Genomic DNA, 23,791 nt, shown 5'->3' with positions numbered 1-23,791 from the left:
ATGTTTTCACACGACACAACAGGACTTTGTGATCCTGCACGTTCCCTCCCCACTGTGTTTGATACAGTAAGTGGGATGCTGTTTTACCTGTAGAAAAATGCCAGGAAGAGAAGCAACTGCTGAGCCTTGGTCCTTGAAAAGAGCTATATCCCTAGGTCAGGGATCATGGTAAGGTTTCTGTGTCTGCTACAGATTTTTCAGATACCAGAGGAAGTCCAGCAAAGGGTCACAAAGATGGTGAGGAATTGGAGCATCTGTTGTACAAGGAGAGGCTGATATAGCCAGGACTGTTCAGCCCGGAGAAAAGAAGGTTCAGGGAGGGGATCTTTATCAATAAATAGCAGATGGGAGGTTGGAAAGAAGACAGAGACAGGATCTTCTCTATGGTGCCCAGCAAAAGGGTAGGAGGCAACGGGCACAAATCAAAACGTATTTGATCTGAACAGAACAAAAAAATTGCTTTCTTTGAGGGTGATCCGACACTGGAACAGGTTACCCAGAGAGGCTGTGCAGTCTGCGGTGATACTTAAAACACAGTTGGACATAGCCGTGGGCAACCCTCTGTAGCTGACCATGCTTTGGGGAGGTGGCGTCTGGAGTAGATGAACTCCAGAGGCCTTTTTCAGTCTCAACAATTCTGCGATTTTGTGTTCATCCAAAACCATGCAATAAGCATAAGCATTTAGGCAACAATGAAGACTCCTTTTTGACACTTTCATTTAGCCAAAGTAATAAAATGGTCATTACATGACAGACAAAATAAAAAAGAGCGGCTATAGCCACAGGGTTAGGGCATTTCAGGCTGAATTTTCTTGCTTCAAATAACATTTCATAATGATATGAAGCTTCAAGAAAAGCACTGAGAAAAAATAAATCCTTTTCTCAGAATACCCACTGCTTGGTGATAAGTGAAATTTCTGAATGATGAGAAAGAGACCATTAAGTTCAGACCTCGATGTTCCACATGCCAGCTGACTGTTTCACTACTGGGAATATTAGGTACCAGTCATCACTCTGGACTGTCATGATCTTAGGAGAGGGAAAAAAGTGTGGAAAGGAGTTTAGACCAGAACCTGTGGTTTAGAGCCTCGTGAGGGATCTATAAGGTGTTAGAACATAATTCGCAAAAGAACCGAAAGCAGCTAAATGACAAGAAAAATCCCACATTTACATACACATGCGCATTCTCACCCATGCAACAACGTGAGCAAAATAGCTAGCCAAAAGGGAAATACTGAGGATGGGCTAGGTCCAAACTCCTATCTCTCAAATACCTTGCACTGTTCTGTGGGAAAGCAGACCATTTTTGCCCTAAAGATCTAGATCTACAGCTTCTTCTTGAAGGTAAAATGGCTGTGTTTCACTTTCAATGCTGAGCAAGGTTTGATAATGATGATGATGATTATTATTATTTAATTTTCAACTATAGTTCTCTCTTTCATCTGCAGTCACAACAACCCATCTTCCGGAGTACTATTATTTTACGCACTGAGGTGGTCTTGGGAGGCAAGGAGTTGGGGGTGGTATGAGGTAGGACCCACTCTCAAGTTCAGTTTACGTCCCTGCAAAGGAAAGATTTAAGATTCATTGGATGAAGGAAAGGATAGCAAACATGAACATGATTTGGTAATCTAGTGGTTAGACACTCCTGTGGGATATTTGTTTCACAGACTACTTTTCACCTTTAAAGGGTTGGAACTTCCCTTAAGCCTTTAGGAAATAAAAACCCAGCAACATCCAGGGCTTTGGGAAGAACATTTTATTGCTAAGCATATCTTTAAACAAAAATGCAAATAAGAAAAGAAAAAGAATCAAAAAGGAAGAACAAAAAGAAGGGCAAAAAAAAAGCAATAACATCACGATAACTCAAATAAAAATTCTTACGGTTGTCCATAAAGCAACAGGGATATGGTAGAAGCCCACATACAGAAATGCACATGTTCCCAAAAACTGTCCAATAGAAACTTACACAAAAAAAGGAAAGTGTAATTATTTTTCCCCTTAACTTAAAAAGTAAAGCAAAAAGGAAAGGAAGAAAGAAAGCAGGAAATCATTTCACAAGACTCCAAGACTCCAAGAACAGCAATCTTTTACAGACATCAAGATATAATCAACTTTATATAGTTTCGGCCAGTTAAGTCATCTAAAATCGTGCTTTCATACCTTTTTAAAACCTGTCTTTTTTTTTCTTTTTAGTATAAAAAATAAAAAAGGAAAAAAAAGCTCAACCTCTCACGCACACGCACCACACACACGCACACATACACACATTGAAAATATTTGTTAACATGAAAGCATCTTCTCTAAATGTTTGAGAAGGCTGTTTTTCTTTTTTAAGTTCCCATGTGCGTGTGTGTATTTGATGACACTTCTTCAAAGTCAAATATTCATGCGACTTATAAACACCAGCAAGAGTAGATTTCTAAACCTAAACAGCTGATTAGTTTTCATCTGTATACAGAAAAAGTGTACATTTCTGATATTCCAGAGTTCTCAATCCATCTTGGCTTTTGTTGTTCTCCTCTCTGTCTCTCTCTCCCTCATTTGCTTTTTTTTTTGCACATGACAGGCATAGCCATCAAACCACCTGGCTATTGTTCTGTACAGTAAGATAATCCTTTTCACAGTAACTGGGCAAATGTGGAAACCAACCAACCAAGTTAAATCACATAAATAAAACAAAAGATGTTCCCAATTTAACCATAAAACAGTATATACACCTTCAGGGTATCCATATAGAAATTATACTTGCAAAAAAAATAGTAGTAAAATATGTAAACAAAATTTCAGATTTTTTTCTTTTTGACACAGATAACTGTGACAAAGCTAAAACACACACTCTCTTCACATTTTGTTTGCTTCTGTTGTCTGTTTCTTTTTACTTTGTTCTTCAAGAACATTCTCATTCCACGTTAAGACCATAACAGAACTTCTGTTCCAGTCGTCCCATCAAACATACCATGATAAATATATCTGTGTGTATATATATATATTATATTATTAAATTCCTTTTTCTTTATTATTTTGTGTGTCACAGCAGCTTTATTGTCTTTTATATAAAAGAGAAGGAAAAGGGAGAATAGGGCAAATGGAAAGACAGAGATGATCTGAAATGTCAAGCTACAAAATTAAAATATTACATATGAAAAACAATTTCATGTCAAAAAAAAAAACCACTATGCATTTTTGCATTCTTTTACAAGTGTTTAGCTTTTCTGACATTTTATGTGTCTTGTCACAAGTTGAACTCCAGTGGTGTCTTTCTGATATCTTTATTAAACTGATTTATTATTGTTGTTTTGCATGCACTGCAATCAGTCACAGAACCAGAACCCGGAGGAAGGCTCCTTTGTTTTTGCATGGTATACTCAGCTGAGAATGGATAACCATTTTTAAGCATTCTTTTTTGAATCTTCAAATCCCTTTAACCATAGTTTGGCTGTGCTAATGCATACTAAATGATATTCCCAAATAAAGCCAATGATTCTGATCAGAACAGACCCCAAACCATCTATTCTTCAGTTCAATTGCAAATACTGGAGCCAGATCCAAGGGGACCAGCTTTCCATGACAATTTTCTTCATCACCACCCATCACACACTTCACTGTGTTGTTAGCAACTTACTGCAAGATGACGGATTCTAGAGACAACACAATCAGATATGCAGAGTAAACACCATGGGTAGCTTTTGAGTTCATATATGGCAATAGTCTCTCTTTATTTATTATGGATTTTTTTTCCGAGATTTCTTCTCAACTCATGTCCTAGTTCATGCTCCCTCCCCCCCCCCCAAAATAGTCCTCTCCACCCTGTCCTCCCACACCCAAAAGTAAACAAAAATCAAAAAAAATTCAAAAAAAAGGCAAAAAAAAAAAAAAAAAAGAAAAGCAACCCAGGAAACCAAACCAACCAAACCAAAATCCAACAATCTCCAAAATCATTTATTCCCCTCCTCCAATCTCGAAAAATTATATGTATGCTGGACACGGCCAGATCAGTTTGTTCGATATTTTTTGTTGTTTAATAATGTTTGCATTTTTTTCTTTTTCCTTCCTTTTTTTTTTTTTTAATAAGTAAACTGAAAAATTATCGATACAGTCAAGGATCACGAACATTGTTTAAGACTCACTTGGAGATATGAAACAAGTAAGCCATGAAGTCTTCTACCTTTGCAGAAAGTTCAGCGGAGGAGGAGATTTGGAGACGTCCAAGTTCACTAACAGGGCAGAGCTGTATGCGCCATCTCCAGAACGCTAAGTGTGCTTTATAATACATTAGGGCAGAGTTTGCTGACTCCAAGTGATGACTGAGACATTAACAGTCACTGCTGAATTATTTTTTTCCCAATACTTTTTCCCATAAACGATATCTCCCAATCTCATTCGCTGCAATGGTTCTGATATTTCAGTTAAATCTCATTAAGTATTTATATATTTATATATAAATAAGTATTCTTTTTTACACATAATACTCTTTGTCCTTGTTTTTCTGTTTCTTGTGGCCGCTCTTTGAACTCTGCTGCTTCTCCTTCACGAGCGTGCCGTTGCTCTGGGCTGAGTTGCTGATGTAGTTCCGCGTCTCGTCCACCTGATAGGACCCCTCGTCCCTGTTCCTGTACTTGTACATGGCGTACAGGAGGATGAGGATGCAGAGGGCAGCAGCAGCCACAATGCCGACGACCATCCCCGTTGTGCTGCTCGACTCGCGGACCACCTCTGAGGCCCCCGGAACCCGTCTGATTCCTGGCTCCGTGGGGTTTGCTGTGGGCACATTACGGAACATGGGGGAAGTGATTAGCGGGCTCTTCAGCTTTGTGCTGTCTAGCTCATAGGCAGTGGGCAACGGAAGCAAGACTATGTCAGGCTGGGGTTTGAGCTCACGGTTATTCATTTTGCCGGCTGGCAATTTGGGCACCATCCCAGTCGAGGACGAAGCTGTGGAGCGGATCAGCTCAGGGGACAAAGACGTGGTAGTAGTCCTACCAGTTTCGGAGACTTTGTTAGGTCTAAAGTCCTTGGATTCCCACTTGGGTGCGTGTGCTTTGTAGCCACCTTCGAAGATTGAAGTGGAAAGACTCTTATCTGTTACCAAGGAGAAGGTGGTGTAAAAATCTTCATCATCAGTAGGGGGTAGGTTAGAGTCAAAGGTTTCCCCTGAGCCATACCCAGATATCACCAAGCCATCATCATCACAACCATCGCTGCCTTGGTCCGACAAGCAAGGTAACCCCGCCTCAGAGGTCATGGACAGGGAATCTTTGGTGGTCTCAATAATGGTGAGGAGGGGGCGAAAGGTAGGGGAAAGTGTAATGAAAGGTGCACGAGTAGCAATAGGAGGGATATCTAAAGGGTCTTCTACAAGTAGAGGGATAACTAATTCACCTCCTGGGATGGAAAAGAGAAAAAACAGAAGATTAGTACATTTTACTGATACAATGCACCATTTTCAATTCACTTAACTCAAGGGCAGTACAAGGATTTGGGCATTACAAAAAAAGTGTCAGGGATCAGACTTGCTGCCCAGCTACACTACCAACATAATTTTCTGGGGGATCCTTTGATTCTTCCCTCCCGTCCTGCGTCTGACATTGATAAACTGCATGTTCCATTTCCTTTCTCTTTTAGCCTATGCTAGGTTCATACAATGAAATGCTCTTAATTTTTGGGGGGGACCCAAATTTTTGCTTTTGAAGATACTCTCAAGTGACTCTGTGGACACCAATTTTTGGCAGTGATCTTTTGTAGGCAATTGGTTACAAGACTGTTAAAATGAACTATTTCAGACCTCCATACAGCAATATTCTCTTAGAGGGATTTTACTGCTCATCTAATCAGTTTTCCCTGCTGAGTCTTTTCGTTGAAGACAACATTGTTATTTCTTCTCTGCCATTCAAGCCTGCTTTCCTTCTGTAGCAGTTTCTAAAGCCTTTCCACAAGGCCTTTCCCATTCATCCATTTCTTCTTGATTGTTGTCTGGTTTTTAAATTGTGGGAAGGTTCATGAAAGTGAGGGATGGAATAAGAACCAAGTACTTACTGGGGTCCATGAAGGTACAGAGCTCTGCTCAAAGCTTGTTCATTTCTTTTTAATTTTTCTTTAACATTCTGTTCTACATTAGACATGTCCCTTGCCTGTCATCTTCTTGGGCTGCTAATGCCATATCGTTTTGACATTCTGTTCTTCTTGATATTCTTTTAGTATAATTTATTTAGAAATTAAGATAGACATAATTGCAATTGAGGATCTAACTAAATAACGCTCCGAAGACCCAAATTAGTACTTGAACCTGCATTGCAGAAGTTACCTCACACCTGCTGTTACTTCTTGATACACAGATAGCTGTGATCAGTGCTACTTTTTCCTAGCATGGGGGCTAAGTGCCTACAGGGGACTAAAAATGAGCCAGGCTTATAGCCTACTCCCAAAGTACAGCAAAGCTGCAGCTACAACTTGTATATCTTACCAGAGTACAGCTGAAGCAAGAAAACCGAGGTGTCATTTCTAAGATTTGGTTGCTGTGCTGCACTTTGATTTGTCAATACATTGTAATATGACTGTATTTCTGCTTTTCAGCCTATGAGTAATTAACACTCCAGTGTTATACTCCAATGTGGAGGCTTAATTAATTTATTTAATTCACTAAGTTCAGATTATATAGTCTTCTGCTAACATACAGGCTGCTGACACATTTTCGGGCATGCCATATTGCTTTTGAAAGTTTGTGTATTAATTTTCCCTTGCTCATTTTTATTTGGTTAGCCACTTAAGCTAGTTGATTTAAATATATACTGAAGATTTTATCTGACACCATGAGTAGTCATCCAGATCTGTTGGAAGGAGTGCAACTCACTATGAAGTATTCCTAATGCATAGGAAAATTTTAATTTATATTCACTGTTGCTTAAGGAAAGAGATGCAAAAGGGGTTTCAGATTCTACAAAAAAATAACTCTGGCTTTTACTTATGTATTAGTAATAACTAATGAACAGTCTGGCATTGTTATGATGCTGAATGGCATTACGGTCAAATTTTTGCTCTCTTCAATCTGCACTATGTATTACATGAACTTGTTTTCTTCCCATTGAATACTGCCAGTAATGTCCCTGGAATTTTTATAACGAATAAAATCAAAATCTGTTTTAAATATATTTGGAGAGCAATATGTTTGAACAAATCACATATTGAAGATAGCAATATACTGAAAAGGTACTTAACAGTTTGATTAAATCTAGATAGCAGAACTAGCAGTATGGCTTATTCTTATCCTTAATGAGAAACTAAGTGCTGACAGTTTAATCAGTTGAAACAATTATATTTAACTCCTAGGTACTAGGGTAGAAATGAGGCCAAAATAATGAATGTGGCACTTTACTTATTCTCTTAACATACTTTTAGGTTAAGTGATTTGTAAATTAAGACACAAAGGGCCAGTTGGAATATACTGTTTCATTTTCTGGGCTTCCTTAGCATGTTCATGCCAATTCTCTTACTGAAGATACGAAGAAGAAATAAGTATCGTATGTGTATCAAAAAATATGGAAAAAGCTAAAAGTGTTGTCTGCCAAGTGACTGCACAGCATTTTGTGTTCGTGTAGCTGAGCTGTTTCTGTGCAATGTAGAAACTGGAGCATGTAATATGATTTAGATATGTCTAGAAGCCCTATCCGTGTTTAGAATCGGGCATCTATAATCTAAGTAAGGTGGTCTCAGGACAAACTTGGAGTACACCTCAGAGGGAAATACCATCTGTGAGTCTGCAAAAAAGTGAAGAAAAAAAAAAGAAAAGAATTTAAGTGCACATTAAATCAAGTTGCATGCATGGGGAATTTAAGTTCCAAAAAGACACGGATAGATAGTGTCCCTTTAAGTGTTTTGTTTGTTTGTTTGTTTGTTTGTTTAAAGATCAGTGTTTTGCTGTTAAACAACAGTATTCATCTGTGAATTTCATGCACCATCTGTGACATCAATTGGAAAAAAAAATCAGTTTGGCAGCTTTTAATGATTTGTCTAAAGCTTTGAAGTGCCTCTGTTATTAAAATCTATTATCCTAGCACATAGCATCAGTATGCAGTTCATCTGCCACCCACTGGGGCAATATTTTGGGCAGTTTTCTTCCAAAGAGGATTTTTTTGGTCCTATTTGCAATTAATTTCCTTGGAGGAATGTGAAACATATCACATTTAATTTAAAAAAAACTTTCTTTCACCCCAGTAAGCCTTGCCTTAAAAACAGGTAACGGTTCTACATTTTTTGTTGCTGTTGAGGCCCTGAGTCAATGATCAAGACTACTGCAACTATAAAACCATCACGGTCTTCCTGAAATGTCAAAGAACTTTGCTTGAGTTGCTATGTTAAATAAGGCTTCGCATAAGTGATGGAGATGAGAATTTTTTTGATTCCAGCAAGTCTGGTGGATGGAGGACAATGGGACGGAATCGGGAATGAGTTTTATGGAGTTTTAATCTCACTTTGGGTGCAAGAAGAGAAATGACTTTCATACGAGAAAGGCTGGATTAACTTTGACTTCCCCTACAATTAATCTCATCTCTAGTTTTATTCCAAAGTTTCAAATAAGCCATTCTATGTTTGCCTGTACACGAAAGAAATAGACTGTTAAAGGTCCTTCTTTAGGAATCACTTCTCCATTAAGGAATTCATTTGTTACTTTAACTTAAAAAAAAACAACACAACTTTAGGGGAGTAACAGGTAGCTGACTTAAAGGATAGTAGTGATGCTTTGAATGTTTGATTTTTCTTTCTGTCTGAAAGAAGCTGTAAGACTGAAAAAAAAAAAGCCATGTGGGAGAAGGTAACTCAGAAAAAAGTACTCTAAATGTCAAATGTGACCTCAGTTTTATTGGCATATTAGGCATCTATGCAAAACACACAGCAAGATAGAAGTTATATGTCTAATAGTATGCACGCACAATGAATACTTCTTGGGATGTGTGATTTATAGAGGAGTTAAAACATCCTTTAAAATGACATGATAAAAATGCCACTCGGTCTAAAAGAAAAGTGTTATTTAAGGATGACAGGAAATGTAAATTCTGAAAAGCTCCCAGGAACGTGCGAGAAACATGATCACAATATCTATAGAGGGGAGCAAGTGCAAATTTTTATACATCCCTCCAAACAACTGTGTTACTGCTACTACATTTCTACTTGTAAGAAACACAAGAGGGAGTCTGATGACAGGTAGCTGATAAGTGTGCATGTAGTGGGGACCATCTTTCACAAAATGACAGCTGAGACAGCAGGAAGCTGCATGTAGCGAGTGGTCCTTTGATGGAGAAGTGGTGCCTCTTGCCCAGGGCTCTGCATTGCTTTGAAGGTAAGCTCTGAAAGCTTTAAAAGACAAAGTGCAATGCCATTGCCAAGTCTCTTTGTACATGAGTGTCAGATCCTGAAAGGTTGGCTGTGAAAGGCAAGTGCTTTAAAGACTTGGATCTCTGAAAAAAGCTAAGGAGGAGCCTCTGAAAATCCATGGGTTTTCAATTGGGAAGGGAAATACATTTCAGGCAGGTTTCCTATTTTCATATTACTATCTGAAGTTTTGTTTTTCTCATAGTGTCTCCAAGCTTTTCAATCACTAAATTCATGCCTTGCAGTCTTGAATAAAGCTAACAGTTTCAATTTCCAAACTATTTTGTGCTTAAAACAAAATGACAAGATTGCCACCCAGTTGGGCCCTGGTTTCAAAACAAATATTTGTATGAGACTTTGATTCTGTCTGTGGATGGTATGGACTGTTTCCAGGTAGTTACAGCTTTCTTTCCCTCATTTTTTCTGCTGGCTGCTGAGCACCAGTTACCAGCATTAACTCTCCCAAGCAGGGAATGGATGGTTCCCAAAAAGAAATATGTTTTTTAAAAAGCTTCTGTTGACAAGAATTAAATGGAAGGGAAACTGATAAAATGGTTTCCTCTACAGTGACACAGATACAAAACTAGTTTGCCCACCAGCAGTACAACTGCAAAAAAAAAAAAAAAAAAATACTGAAGAGCAAACTAGCAGCAGCACTGTGAGAACCAAGGTCTGTGAGGTGGGAAACTTTGTACCAAGCAGCCCCATGCTCTGCTCGGCCTTCTCATTTTATGAAACAAACACAGCATGTATATTCCTTAAAAGTTAGCCCTTTAATCTAGTCCATACACTGTTTTCATAGAGTTGTGCATTTATTTAAACTACCAAGATCAGTGGGGATATAAAAGGTCTACTTTAGCCTTGAAGCTGCCCTGCTTTTAGCTGTATGAGTATATTTATAGATATATAATTCACACCTCTGGGGCTGATCTCCAGTAAGTTCTCTGCCACTGGAAAAAACAGAGTATTAAAAATTTAATAGAAGCCTTATGAACTGTGAGGCTGCTGTGGGCAAGTCATGAATGCAGAGGGCATCAAAAAAAAAAAAAAAAAAAAGCAGCTGCCAGCTTTCATCTTCACAGCCACGTCTACTTCACTGGAGTCTCAGGCAGCAAACTGCTAGAGGACAATAGGAGCACAATTGTTCTCCTTGAAGGATGAAGCCTGGAAGATTCGCCTTATGGTGACCATAAGGGACACACCCTTATCGTCTCTCTTTTCCAGCTTTTTTTGAAGAGATTTTAAAGGACATCCAAACTCTGCAACTAAAGTTTGTCATTTGTATTATATTCTTATGCTGTTCCTCTGAAGTTTGACTCCATATTTAGTATGAAATACTTGCCACATAAAATAATTCCTTACCTTTTTCCCCTCTGTATCAACGCAGTAACAGTGTGAATAATTTGCTATTAAATGACTTGAGTTCATAAAGTTCTGTCTAATGGTGTTTTACTTAATTCTCCTTTGAGTCCTCTGAGGATGAGAAGGGGAAAAATATTCACAGGAAAAAATGATGCTAACATGAAGCCTAGTAGATGAACATCCTTAATATTTTCTACTCCTCGCAGTCTGATTTAACTGCAATTGACAGTCAGTAGTAGAGAGAAAAACATCTTTCCCACAATGGAATACTGCAGCATTTCATCTCAAATATCTCATTTTCCTTTTGGAGAATATAGTGTGCTCAAAGTGATTAGATAAAACAGTACTTCTTGTGGTGGAGTTGGTTGAACAGCATTTCTTAAGCCCACAAAACTATATTAAAAGATGTTAATTATTGCATTCCTCAGGGCTCACGAGCAACAGGAAGGTACAGACTTTGAGAGGTCACAAAGCCCATATTAATGCTGGGCTGTGGTTCATTGCTGCACGTTCTTGGTCATCTTCATGCAGTTTCAGTGAAACAGGTGTGAATACTTTCCAGAAAGGACCTGGCATTGTGTTTGCAGGCAGGATTCTAGAGCAAAAACAAGTATTTTGGTACCAGACACTGAGCTGCTTTGAACCACCTGAAACATGCCCTTTTCCATCTCCCATCATTATTTTAAACTCTTATGATTAATTGGTGACAGCTTTGTATTCAGTGTGATGATTTGCATGCAGGAAAGCTGAAAACATGCAATGCTTATAAGGGAATACAACTTTTTCTTTTATCAAAAGCTCACTGTTTTTTAAAGAAATCAACGCAAACCTTGTTTGAATTTTTAGAAGGTCAGGACGTGAGTTTCAGCAGGGAAGTGTCTGCCACATGTAGGATTTCTGGAAGATACTGGCAAGCCTGATACTAGTCATAAAAAGATGGGTGTGTTTACTTGGTAAGAGTGCACTTGAGAGTATCATTTAGACAGGACATCAGGCAGATAATCAGCAATCAAGAAAATTAATAGAAATAAAACACTTTCATTAGAACAAAGTAGGAATGACGTAGAGCTGCAATAAGAAGACCCTGAGAGCTACTGAAATGCTACAGAAGTCTTATCGTTTTTTACTTGAAGAAGGCTACGACACCAGGCTACATACAAAGTAGCATCAAAGAAAGTAGCACTACTGGTGGTTCATTTTGGGAAATTGGAAAGAAAGCTAGACAGAGACAGACCGATAAAAAATATGAGCAAACTACCAGACTTCTTCACCCCCTCCTATGCAGAACACAGTCCAGTAATTGACAATACACAAAGAGCACATAACATATAAGCAAATACAAACTGATTCAAAAATAAGTGAATTTATATACTTTTCCCAAAACAAAACCATATACTAGAAAATAAAAATGCCACAACAACAAGATCAGAGAAAGGAAAAACATAAGTCATTCACTTTATCAGCTAAAGAAAGATTAAAACCTACAAGAACTGAAAAAAAATGATGAAAATAATAAAAAAAAAATCTTTAAAAAAGTAATCAAAAATACATAAAAATATTTAGAAAGCATACCACATTGATTTCATAACAGTCAACTTACATCAACAAATTGCCCGCATGTTTTTTGGCATGAAAGGAAAAATTTACAAAAGAAAGTTGTGTAAGAATGCTCTTGGACAAGTAGCATTGCCACATTCTTGTAACTTGCTTTGTTTCGTTGTTGTTTCTTAAAAACTTTTTTTAGCAAAATGTTTATTATTTCTTTTTAAATATAATTGTTTTACAACAAAGGGCGATACAGGGAGGCAACAACACATACATCCACACCACATAACATGAAAAGAAAAAAATCTTGCACCTTAACAAATTCAAACTTTTTTTTTCTGCTGTTTTTGGTTGTATTTTTTTTATCTTATGTAAAGTTGTTAGCATATTACAGTTGAAAAATCCTGTACATTTTATAGAATTTACTCTGCTTGTTTGCATATCTACATATATAATGTTTTTTTTTTTGAAAAGCAAAGTTTTATTTTTTTTGCCTTTTTGGTCAATTTGATATATATTTTTTTAAACATTTTCTTTTTTTTCTATAATTTTTGTGTGTGTGTGTTTTAAGGAATGGATGACTGCACATAAAATTTTAACAATGCTAAAGAAAGGGGTGGTAGAGGGGAACTTATGGGAAGAAAAAATGCCTAGGGTGGATGGAGTGGGAGTGTAAAAATCTATGAGTGTACTACACAGGAGATGAAGATGATGGGAGTGAATGTGTAAGTCAGTTGCCATGTCCATGTAAGGGCGGTACGGAGTGATCTAGCAGCATTAGAGCTTCTGGCTGTAAGGAAGGGATGGGCAATATACAAAAACAAATGAGCATATTCATGCCCATCAACAAAAAGAAAGAACAGAACTCTAACATTGACAATCTCACAAACCCTAAGCTGCAACTTCTTCAACATGCAAGTTACAAAAAATTAATAATTATAGTATTGTTATTTACATTTTCATTAAAGGTTCTCAAATTATAAAAGCAGTTTAAACTTTTCCCTACTAAAAATAGCAGTAAAATACATAAACTAATAATAATAATAATAATAATAACCAGAGAGTAAAACAAAAAGAAAACAAGGAAACTAGTTTTATGCATTGGAATTAGAACAACTTCATCTGTAGCTACCCACAGCCTCCTTCTTCTAAGAATCATCTCTTCTGAAGTCCAGCAAATTAATATCAGTACTCTCAATAATTTGAGGCAATCATATATTGAGCACATCAAATCCCTGTTTCAAATGTAATGACAGTGTTGGCACACCCCTTCCCCACTTTCAAATTAGATTGCTTTTATATTCAGATTCTCTGGAGAATCTCAAAAATATAGCTGTGGGATTCTGCCAGTGAAGTAGTTCCTTATTTAAAGAGGGAAGTAGAGGGAAAAATTGCAGAAAACAATTCATAACTCTTTTGTTTTGTTTGTTTCTTTTTCATTATTAGATTGGAACAAACCAAATCTAAGATAGAAATTCAACCACTGAAAAGAAATACATCAAAATATAGCTAGTTAGAGATATACTAAAAAAAAAAGCAAAAATGAAAAAGCGCTTTGTTCCCAATAAGAAGGGAGATAAGAACAATTGTGGGGGTTTTTAAATTTTATTTTTAAAGAAAATGTATTCCACACACTTTCAAATATGAACAAACCGGATGCACACATTGAAAAGGAACAGACAAAGCAGTCTAGGGACACTTTCATCATTTGGATATTTTTTTTCCTTAAGAATTCTATTCCCTTCCCTCCCTCTCTCATTTAAATTTGTTTTCAGTTGTTGGCCAAAAACCCCACCACCCTCCGGTGTTGCTTTTTTTTTTAATACATCTTTTTTTCATCACTTCTTTTTTAAAATAAACATGGAGAGGAGAAAAAAAAAAAAGGACGTGCAGTCTGGATGTACGTCATAAATAGACATAGAAAAAGATAGAAGAAATTGGCTGAGATCGACAAATGGGTTATATAATAGCTTAATTTTACTGTAGGATGTTAATAATAATGCATGCTTAAAGTAAGTTGCATTTAGGGAAAGTAGAAAAACAGAACAGCAAGCAAGGAGTGGGGTGGGTGGAGGAGAGGGGCTGGCGGACAGGGGGGGATCATTCCATGCCTCTCCAGAAAGGGCAAAGCACATTCCAGCGGGTTCTCTGCATTTCTAGGAGAGGTCAGAAGGGGAAAAGGGTAAGGAGAAGTCATAAACTATACTGGGACATACTTTGCACCCTGACTATGATCTTGTATTTGGATCAAATGCACAGAACATGTAAAACCCCAGACACTTGCCCTTAAACTAGACCTAATTCTCTAGCGTATTCCCAAAATGAGTGGGTATTTTTGTACCCAGACTGGGCTTATTACCTGTAAGTGCTGATCAGCTTGAGTAAAGGGTGAAGAATTAATCCTATTAATTCTCATAAATGTACTCTACCATGCTGGAAATTGCTATTGCTGTAGTGAATATTTGTTCATGTTGGTGAGCAGTTATTCAGACATGCTGTCCACGACCACTTCTGGGAGCCCACCACTGCCACAACAGGATAGCAGAATTAAGGTCAACTGAGCTACTTACTGAGGTAAGCATCAGTTTGGTATGAACTGTCTGAAAGAACAAACCTGTCACTGGTGTAAGTGACAACTCAAAGTTGTAAACAATGCAGTTAGTAGAATTTGGTAATAAGACCGTATAATTTTGCATAGGCAAACCTTCCAATGTTACCATTAAAACTGAGAGACTAGTTCCTCCTATGCTGCAAAAGAATTTACAGTTCAAGAAGATATTACTACTCAGTCCTATCAGTTACTTAAACTGCATGCCAAATACTCTTTGTTTTAGATGGGTCCTCAGATTCCTCTGAATTCTCCAGGTTTCACATGATGTCCATATTCTTCTTGAATGAAGACCATCATTCTGACATCAGAGTCCTTCTAAAAAGGAACTCAAGGTCCCAGCCTGTTTTTCTTAATGTTTTAGGAAAGGGAAAACATTATATATAAAGCTTTGAACCCTGTCCATGCTGAATCTTTCCATGAGGTAGGAAAAACATACTGTAAGCACTGCATGTACCCTAGGTTTCCATCAGGAATGCCAACATTTTTGCTTCATAACCATTCTTAAAGGTCATGCTACCACCAGTCAGTGGAAGTGTGTGACTATCTTGAATTTCTGGGAAGAATGGGGCTATCCACCTTGCAAATATTGTCAGTGGCTCTTTTGTATAGATTTGATAATAACAAACAGGTAGGATGTTTTGGTACTTATTAACGTGAGGGGAAATAGTACCTCTAAACCACTGAGAGTTCAGTATTAATTCTGGGGAACGTGGAATAAGAATAAATGACTAAAAAAAATAGCCCAGTTTGTTCTTAGATACATTACTGTAAAGCGTACAGTTCTGAGAGGAGTTATAAGAGAAGACCCTCAGCTCCTACTTCAGAAGTGATGAGGTTGTGCTGAATATTAGCACAGTGCTTCCATAGCTAGAATGTACTATGCCTGTGCTGGAAGACTGCACTGGAACTATCTACTACATCCCTCCAGAAAGCATGTTAGAAAGGGAAGTTGTTCAACCAAGGAAGAGGAAACCTGGTCCGGGTAGTCTCAGGGACAGAACGTGCAGGTTACAGGAAGCAAAATATTGGCCTACATACGATATTTTTGGGCATTCGTTTGTGGATCAGAAAAGACTGGCTATGAATAGAAAACAGTGACAGAAGTGAGGCCTCTGCAGACCTCACTGGGAATTTTTATTTGGTCACATTTCAAGGTTAGTGTCCCTGGACACCACTCCCTACCAGGATTCTCAGCCTCTGGTTTAATTGTACTTCGGGAGTTTCACAATGAGGCATTTAAGCTTTGAATTTTAATCAGTATCTGTCGTGACTTGCAGCTGGATTTTCAGAGCAGTGAAATGTCCCCCTTCAGCACATTAGAATCGAGTGCCTTCTCTTTGATGCAAAACAGACCGGAAGGCATGGGGTCTGGTTGCCAACTGTGAAGTCTATGTCAGGCCACTTAAGTAAACACTTATGCCCTATTTGACAATAAATGCCTAACTCATTGCGTGAGGGCCTGGAAAAGCCTTCTACTGCCTGAAAGATCAAAAGGACTAAAGAACCACAACTGGAGCCAGAGACACTTAAAGAGATGACAAGATTTTGAGAAGGAAATCTTGATGTTTGTTAGGCTCTAAAGAGGATTTAAGAGTGCTAAGCAATTCTTTCCCCACTTGGTAAATGCATAGGTGCTTGAACAGAAACAGTGTATTTTGGAAAATCTGGGTCCAGCAATTACTGCTGATTACAGAAAAAACCTCCCAAGTCTTTTCAAAATCTAGCCCTTATTAGCCAAAAGTAGATGTTCTAATTTGAGAACTGGAAGCCAAATGTTCCCACATGAAGCTACACAGATAATATTTTATTACTTAACATTTACAAATTATTCCCCAGAAAAGCAAAGATTAAAAAAGTATAGCCACTGCAGCCTTTTTGTACTTTCAAACCTTCAAGCGGACAGGACTAGGAAGAGAGGCAGCTATGCTGTCAAGGGTTACAGACTTTCTTGAAAGATTGGGCCATATAGCCAAATGTTTCAAATGAAAAATTACACAAAAAAAAGAAGGTATTTTTTCAAAAAGTCCCTTGTTCATCAGACTTAATTATACAGTTGTATTTTCTCATTTTTTGTTTTTAAGTTGCATTTTGAAAGGCTTCTGTTGAAGGCAATGAATATTTCTCTGTGTTACGCAGCAAGATTATAGATGGTAAATTAGGATCTGCATTATTGTCTCTGGGTTCAGGCTAACATCTAGAACTGCAGTACCTTCTACCACTCTAGTCTTTAGGCTCCATCTCTTCCCTAACATAGCGAAACCTAAATTATTTGAGTACCGTGCACTGCAACACAACCCTATCAATATATCTCATTAACAACCAACAGTACCAGCTGCTTCTTACCTAGCTGTCCAGCAACACTGTCAATACACTACAAATATCCAGGATTCCCTGATGGCCTATAAGCAGGAAATAATACGATCATAAGTTTTTCCTTATTCAGGGTATTTTCCTTTCTTTCTGTATTTTTATGTGCAGCAATTGCAAAAATAGGATGAGGCCAGAATATTTATTTATTTATTGTACTTTGACCTAATTAGAATGGGACCCAAGACAGTGGCAAACAGGAACATATATTTCACCACTGTGTAATCCAGCCTTCCAAACTGCTGTTACCTTTGTGAATTTACTTTGTACATGAGGCAGCACCCTCTTTGGGTCATTTAAAGCCATATGTTTTGAGCAAGGATGCTAATGACATACTTCTAAGCAGCTGATACTATCAAAGCATCAGTGAAAAGAAACAAATAGAGAATTTCCATCAAACTGAAAAGTGTTCACTTTTCTGTAAAACGTTTACAGAAATAGGGCCTTGTTAGCTATGCATCTGCTTTTAGCTTCAAGAGATGTTGGCAGCATTTTCTGTTCTGGCTAGAATATTTTGGTAGCAGAAATATATGATAAACAGAAAAGGGGAAAAAAGCTCTGCAAAAAATCCACACCTCATACATATATCTGTACATCAAGGAGGAGAAGAATCTTCCCAATTTCCAATGATTTCTCCATCAAAGAATACAAACACAGATGGAGACTAGTTAAGAACGCTCTGTAGCTGTTTAAAAATTAGTGAATTTACCACTTCCTAATATAAACACTAGAAATGCTAGATCTATTAAAGTGGATCAAATTTGGGATCTAATTAGCCTAATATCCTATCTCTAACAGACGGAAAAGTGATTAGTGAAGAATATAAGGACAAGGAATCTATACAGCAGTGCTTCCCACATACAGTGCTTCTTTACCTTCTGACAGTCATCCTGTTTAGGCATTCTCTGGGACGAAGGTCACAGTAAAGACCACAACACTTACTAAGTGTGTACCCAATTTTCAACAATGCTTACATGCTGACTGAAGATCCAGCAAGAAACCCTAGGAGGTCTAGATGAAACACGGCTTTTCTGATTGTCCACAAGTCAGGCATTGTCAAAAAAAAAAAAAAAAAAAAGTTATCTGGTTTAAGGGGAAAATGGGAGAAAGTAGGCAGAAGAGGGGGAGGATTGTTCTCCAAGACAGGGTCCCGGTGAGAAGATGGACTCCGGGGGATTCTGGCAGGAATCTGGAAAACGGTGTTTCTAGGTGGTGCTTCTTGCTGGTAGTAACTCCCAAAGCATCCTGTCACTTCTTGAATGCTTTTAACCTTTCTCAGAGTAATATTTTTCAGACATCGAGCCAAATAAATGCTTAATGGACCACAAATAACAAACAATTTGTAGGTTAATAGGAGTAAAATATTAATCTTTAAGGCAACTTCTCATCCCCAGCCCCAAATCAGACTAAAAATCTATTTGTGGGATTTTCATCTGCTACTTGCACCAATGTAAATTGCAACAGAAGAGTGCCAGCTTAGCTGGTCCAGTAAAAAAACACAGAGAAAGAGGCATTGCCTAAGAAGGGAAAGTAGTTGTATCACTTTCCTTTTACCAGCTCTTTGTACTGGCAAAATCCTCTCTCATCCTAAGCCTATGGATGCATAGGAACCTACAGAAATAAGTAATCTGTATTAATAATGCCTACATGGGCACCACTCACACAGTGCCACATACCATCTTGTTTGGTTTTGCATGTAAGAATTAATGGGGTTTCTTTATAGCAACGAGTAGCTAGAAAACTATCAAATATGAAAACACCTTTACAGGTGCCAGAAGTTAAGAAAATAATAGGGCTAAACTGCCACGGCTTTGAGGTAAAAGACTTTTTCAGGTGTTTGCCATAAGCTTATTATCTTTTCACATTCTGAACCAAAGAGTATTTTGATGCTTCCAGAGCTAAGCAGCCCATCCAATATCACTGACCTGAAAGCATTCTTTCTGTGCATCTCTACTCAACCGTCTCCTTCTCCTCTCAGAAGAAGCCGATATGCTTTTTTGAAAGACTTAAGATTGACATTTGTAATCAGACCAGCTATGTGTTTTTTTCTTTTTATGTAAAGCTAAACTTATTCAATCCTAAGAGTTAGTCACATGGGAAGAAATCTTTCTAAATCCTGAGGGATTTTGCAACCACTACCAGATCCTTGTACTGACAAACTCAGTAACAGAACTCTGTCCAATAATCTGAGTGGGAGCAGGAATAGTTTACTGTTTTTGGTCTAAACCCATACAGCAAATGTTTACTGTGTATTTATGGCATACTAAAATGTCCATATGTTTTTGCTTATCTACAAACAGAAAGCAGCACAGGTATTTCAGTGTCCCTTCCTTTCTTCAGCATACACAGCCACAAAACAGCTAGATAAAAATATCAGTTTGCCGGAACGCTAATGAATACTGTATGACTACCATATTCCTTTTTGGTACTTATAGCCCAAGAAATCTTATACTGTCACACCATTTAATATTAATTTTTGGAATGTATCCAGGAAACAAATCAAGGCAACACTCAAGTATGCTGGCTAAGGGCTTGCTAGGTACATTTGTATATGAAACTTGTGTCTTAGAAAAGTTACATGAGATAATTACATGGAGAGATTGAAGAATTTAGGAAGTAATTTGAATGCCCAAATCCTAAAAGAGACCTGAAATGCATGTCTATGTATGGGGTGTGTGCCATACTGAGATAATTTAATAAAAACAGTATCTACTTGGCTGTCATAAAAATATTCTCCTAGGTGTCGCTAAATTGTAACCACATAAAGGTCTAGATTCTTCATGAATGTTGTTTTGTAGCTAACCTTACTGTTGACTCTACATTATCCCCTGTGGGAGTTGTATATACAAGTTTACCAATGACTAGCATTTATTCCTATGACCCCCTCCATTTATACATAATTACTCATAAATATATTTTCATATTTGGTTCTTTAACATGAAGACATTTCTGGTAAACTTCAGAGATGAGCAGGAGCCATTTCCAGTGCATTATTTTCATTCACTTGGATGCTAGGCTACATTCCCCATTTTTGTTCATCCCTCAGCTAGTGTAACTGCGTTACGTTCTCAGGTTGTGCACCGTGTCCAGCCGTAAGTGACTCGATGGATGGAGCTTCCTCCCTTGCTTTCTGAGAGGAGGATCCAAACCACAGAGAATTCACTGTTAAAAGGTTTCTCTTACAAACAATTTAAAAACTCTTCTGATTGTGGTGTAGTGATCCTGGTTCTCAAAATTCCCTCTTATTTTATTATTTCTTGTTCCTCTTACAGACATAAATCAGTGCTGAGAAGAACCTGCATTTGCAGCTTGCATGCAGAGATAGTTGCTGTGCTTTTATCTTGGTCCTGTAAACAAAACTACGCTAAATGAAACCAGACAAAAATGTTGTCCACTTCTTGGATAGCTGAATAATTCAGGATCATCCCAGACACTACTTCTCTCTCTGGAAGACATTCAGGATCCAGAGATTTCACTTTTGAAGTGTCTTTGGTGAGGCAGCTGCAGCTTATTCTTGAGGATACATGGGAATCTATTACTACAGAGCTTTAACAAGTACCTTTAACAACGTACACATCAGACTAAGGAAATATTTTATAAGCTGTAGAAGAAAACAGGTACGTTAATGAATAAGGATAAATTGGGCAATCAGAAATAGTGATGAATTCCGTCTAAAAACAATACATGATTTCCCTGGAAATGGTATCAAGTCAAATATTGCACTAACTGAGAAGAAACATTAAACTAGGTGTCCATTCAGCGCTGTGAACATCAGTCCCTGGTTAAATCTGGAGTGAAGAGAATTTACCTTGTGATGGCTGAGGAGAAGCTCTCCACAGCAGGCTTTGAACAAGATTCATTTACATGTGCCTTCAAACCTAAACTTCTTTCACTAATGAATGCTACTGGAAAAGGCACATTATGTATCTGCATATTGTCTTCTATTGAGTTTGATCCCTTTTATATCCATTCCTATCCTTTATGATTCATTCAAAATCATTTAGAAAAACTGTGATAAATCAGAGACTCAAAGCACATCTTCCCAATGATGGATTATCCAGTGGTATTGCCCTGCTTTTAAAGTTACTCTACTTTGGCTACTGGATGTCAAAGTATGTTCTTTCTGCTGTGGATTGACTTGGAGTAATGTTATTCCCATATCAAAACTGAAAGAAAACAAGCCAAAAAATGGTAGTTTCCATAACGGAGGTTAAATCTTGAAAGTGGAAAATACTACCAGGGAATTAAGTAGGCTGGACAAAGCTCTGAATAATGCTGAGAAAAATACTGTTGCGGCAGTTAAAATAAATTAGACAGGGGCTAATAGAAAATTTTGATCTGTTATTTTCCTACAAGAAGTCATTGGGACTCCGGAATGAGGATAAGTCCTTCAATCTCCTCTTCAGTCAAGTACAAGTCAAAATATTCCTTGTAATTAATATGAGGATTCAGCCCCACAGCCATGATGAAAAGGCTAGACCAAATTCCCTATCAGTAAAATGAGGTGATGCTGGGTACACTAAGTCTTTGTGTAATACCTGGATACCTGTGGAGGAAAAATGATATGTTACTGTTATATGCTATGAGACTGTTACTGATGAGAAGATCACTACCAAACTGACTGCTAAGAGGTTCTACTAAAATACCACTGGGAAGTGGTAGAAAGGTAGAAAATCCTGGGTAGAAATTATGATACTGAGTAAACTGAAATAAATACAACCACAATTCTTCCTCTGAAAAGCAAGAGAAGGGAACACCAACCTTTTGAGCAGTATGTTAGGTGTTGTTCTCTCACATCAGTTCAGAGAATGTGTGATGCTCTTCCCTTTTGATTGTACTAGTGTTTGAATGCACCACAATCCCATTGAGACCTCAAGCAGAAGTGTCTGGAGACAGAATGGCAATGATTATCAATCTGTGCTTTGAAGTCAGTTCCACTAGGCAGCACTTGTCACTGCATCAGAAATACAATAGAGCCAACTAATGTATGAACTATCTAGCTCTGAAACACTGCAGGGGAGCCCTTTGTAAAGTAGCTTTCAACATGTGAGCTAGTTCTGTCTATCATTTGGAAAAGACAAGAGGGGATATTACTATGATCGAGGCATTTTGGGTTGGATTTTTGGCAGGACTTTGTTTGTTTGTTTTTATGGGCAAGTTTAATACTGCTGGGAAGTGCAGGAGCATAAAGAGAGAGGGTCGTTTTTGCAGATTTCTTTTTGAAAGTTCAGGATTACAGTGGTGAAAGGCTGCTGCAGGCAAGTTTGAATCCTCTTTTTCAACACAGTGAATGACTGGAATAAACTCGATGGCGATTCAGGAGCCAAAGCTTTAAGCTGTTTATCAGAGGTTGCATTATAGCAAGAAAGTGGCTGGGAAGCGTATTTACTTTGCTTGCACAACGAATTGGATTAAAAGAGAAACATGTCACTGCAAAAGTTAACCTTATTTAATATTGATGATAATGATCATACTTCAGAGTACTTTAGGACAGTAGAGATAGTATATCCATGAATAAAATTGAGGAGCTGGACACCAAAATTCTTCAGGCCCATTCAGACCCTAAGGACTTTATGAACAAAATTCAGGATGACTGACTTCTGCTACTGATTAATTCTGCTCCGCACCAGCAAGCTAGGTGGCCTTGATATTCACTCTCCCTTATCTTCACGCCATGATAAGATAAAGTATATCACACTATTACAAATGTTTAATTGTTTTCTTTGAGGCACTGGTGAAGCACTAACTTGCAAAACATTTTTATTTTTTTTAATAGAGCAGTTAATATTCATAGGCCAGTGGTGCAGGTCAGATTGCTGTTGAATCACTATTCAAAGAGATATATAGTCATACACTTAAATGTATTTTCCATGTGACTACTTACTGTATTACCTGAAATATTTACATTTACATTTTAAGGTCACTGTTAGAAAATCATCTAAAACAAGACTTCGCGTAGCTATTAACCATCATGTCTCAGCTTCATGGTTTGGTAATTCACAGGAGCATAACAATCATGAATACCTGTGAAATTAAAGGTAACTGCAAACTAAGCCTAATAGGATGAAATGTTAATTAAGAGAAGCTAAAAAAAACCCTTATCACATTAGGCCTTCCTCTGCTATGAAGTAAGACATTATACTGTTAGATTTTAATAGGGAAGTCTATTACTTTCTCATAGACTCTAATTTCCTTTATCTGTGCAAGCCACAAAATTTTCTCATACAGATTTTTTTTTCCCCAGTGAATTCATTATTCCTTTTCATATTCTTATTACACATGACGTTCTTAAGCACAATCAAAATAGTGATGGAATTGGAAATATTGTGTTAGAAGAACAAACACTTTATTTGGGTAATTCTGCTGTTGGCAAAACCTGCAAATGTGAACTTTATGAATGAATTAAAAAGCTGTTGAAATTCTAACCTTAGTGCCCTGAGGTTTACTGACATATTAGAGTAGTAGTGAACAACACTGTTTTGAAGTTAGAAGAAAAGTTCCACAATTCAAAAGACTCATTATAAACACTTGGACATGTAT

At 37.6% G+C, this 23,791-nt stretch overlaps 1 protein-coding gene across 4 annotated transcripts in view; it reads right to left on the bottom strand.

Annotated features, from left to right (window-relative positions):
• Window positions 1-4,443: 4,443 nt before the first annotated feature.
• Window positions 4,444-23,791, bottom strand: part of NRXN3 (neurexin 3) — a 981,410-nt gene continuing 962,062 nt past the window's right edge. For 3 of the 4 annotated variants that reach the window (XM_035539906.2, XM_035539917.2, XM_035539916.2), the window contains one exon: window positions 4,444-5,385. In XM_035539906.2, coding sequence (XP_035395799.1) covers window positions 4,460-5,385 — 926 coding nt within the window. In that variant the 3' untranslated portion in view covers window positions 4,444-4,459. The remainder of the gene's footprint in view (window positions 5,386-23,791) is intronic. The other variant, XM_035539918.2, reaches the window with a different exon arrangement.

The sequence above is a fragment of the Cygnus atratus genome, chromosome 5 (genome assembly GCF_013377495.2).
Source record: "Cygnus atratus isolate AKBS03 ecotype Queensland, Australia chromosome 5, CAtr_DNAZoo_HiC_assembly, whole genome shotgun sequence".
Lineage (NCBI taxonomy): Eukaryota > Metazoa > Chordata > Aves > Anseriformes > Anatidae > Cygnus > Cygnus atratus.
The sequence above is the reverse complement of the archived record's forward strand: the minus strand, read 5'-3'. Positions and strand labels throughout refer to the sequence as shown.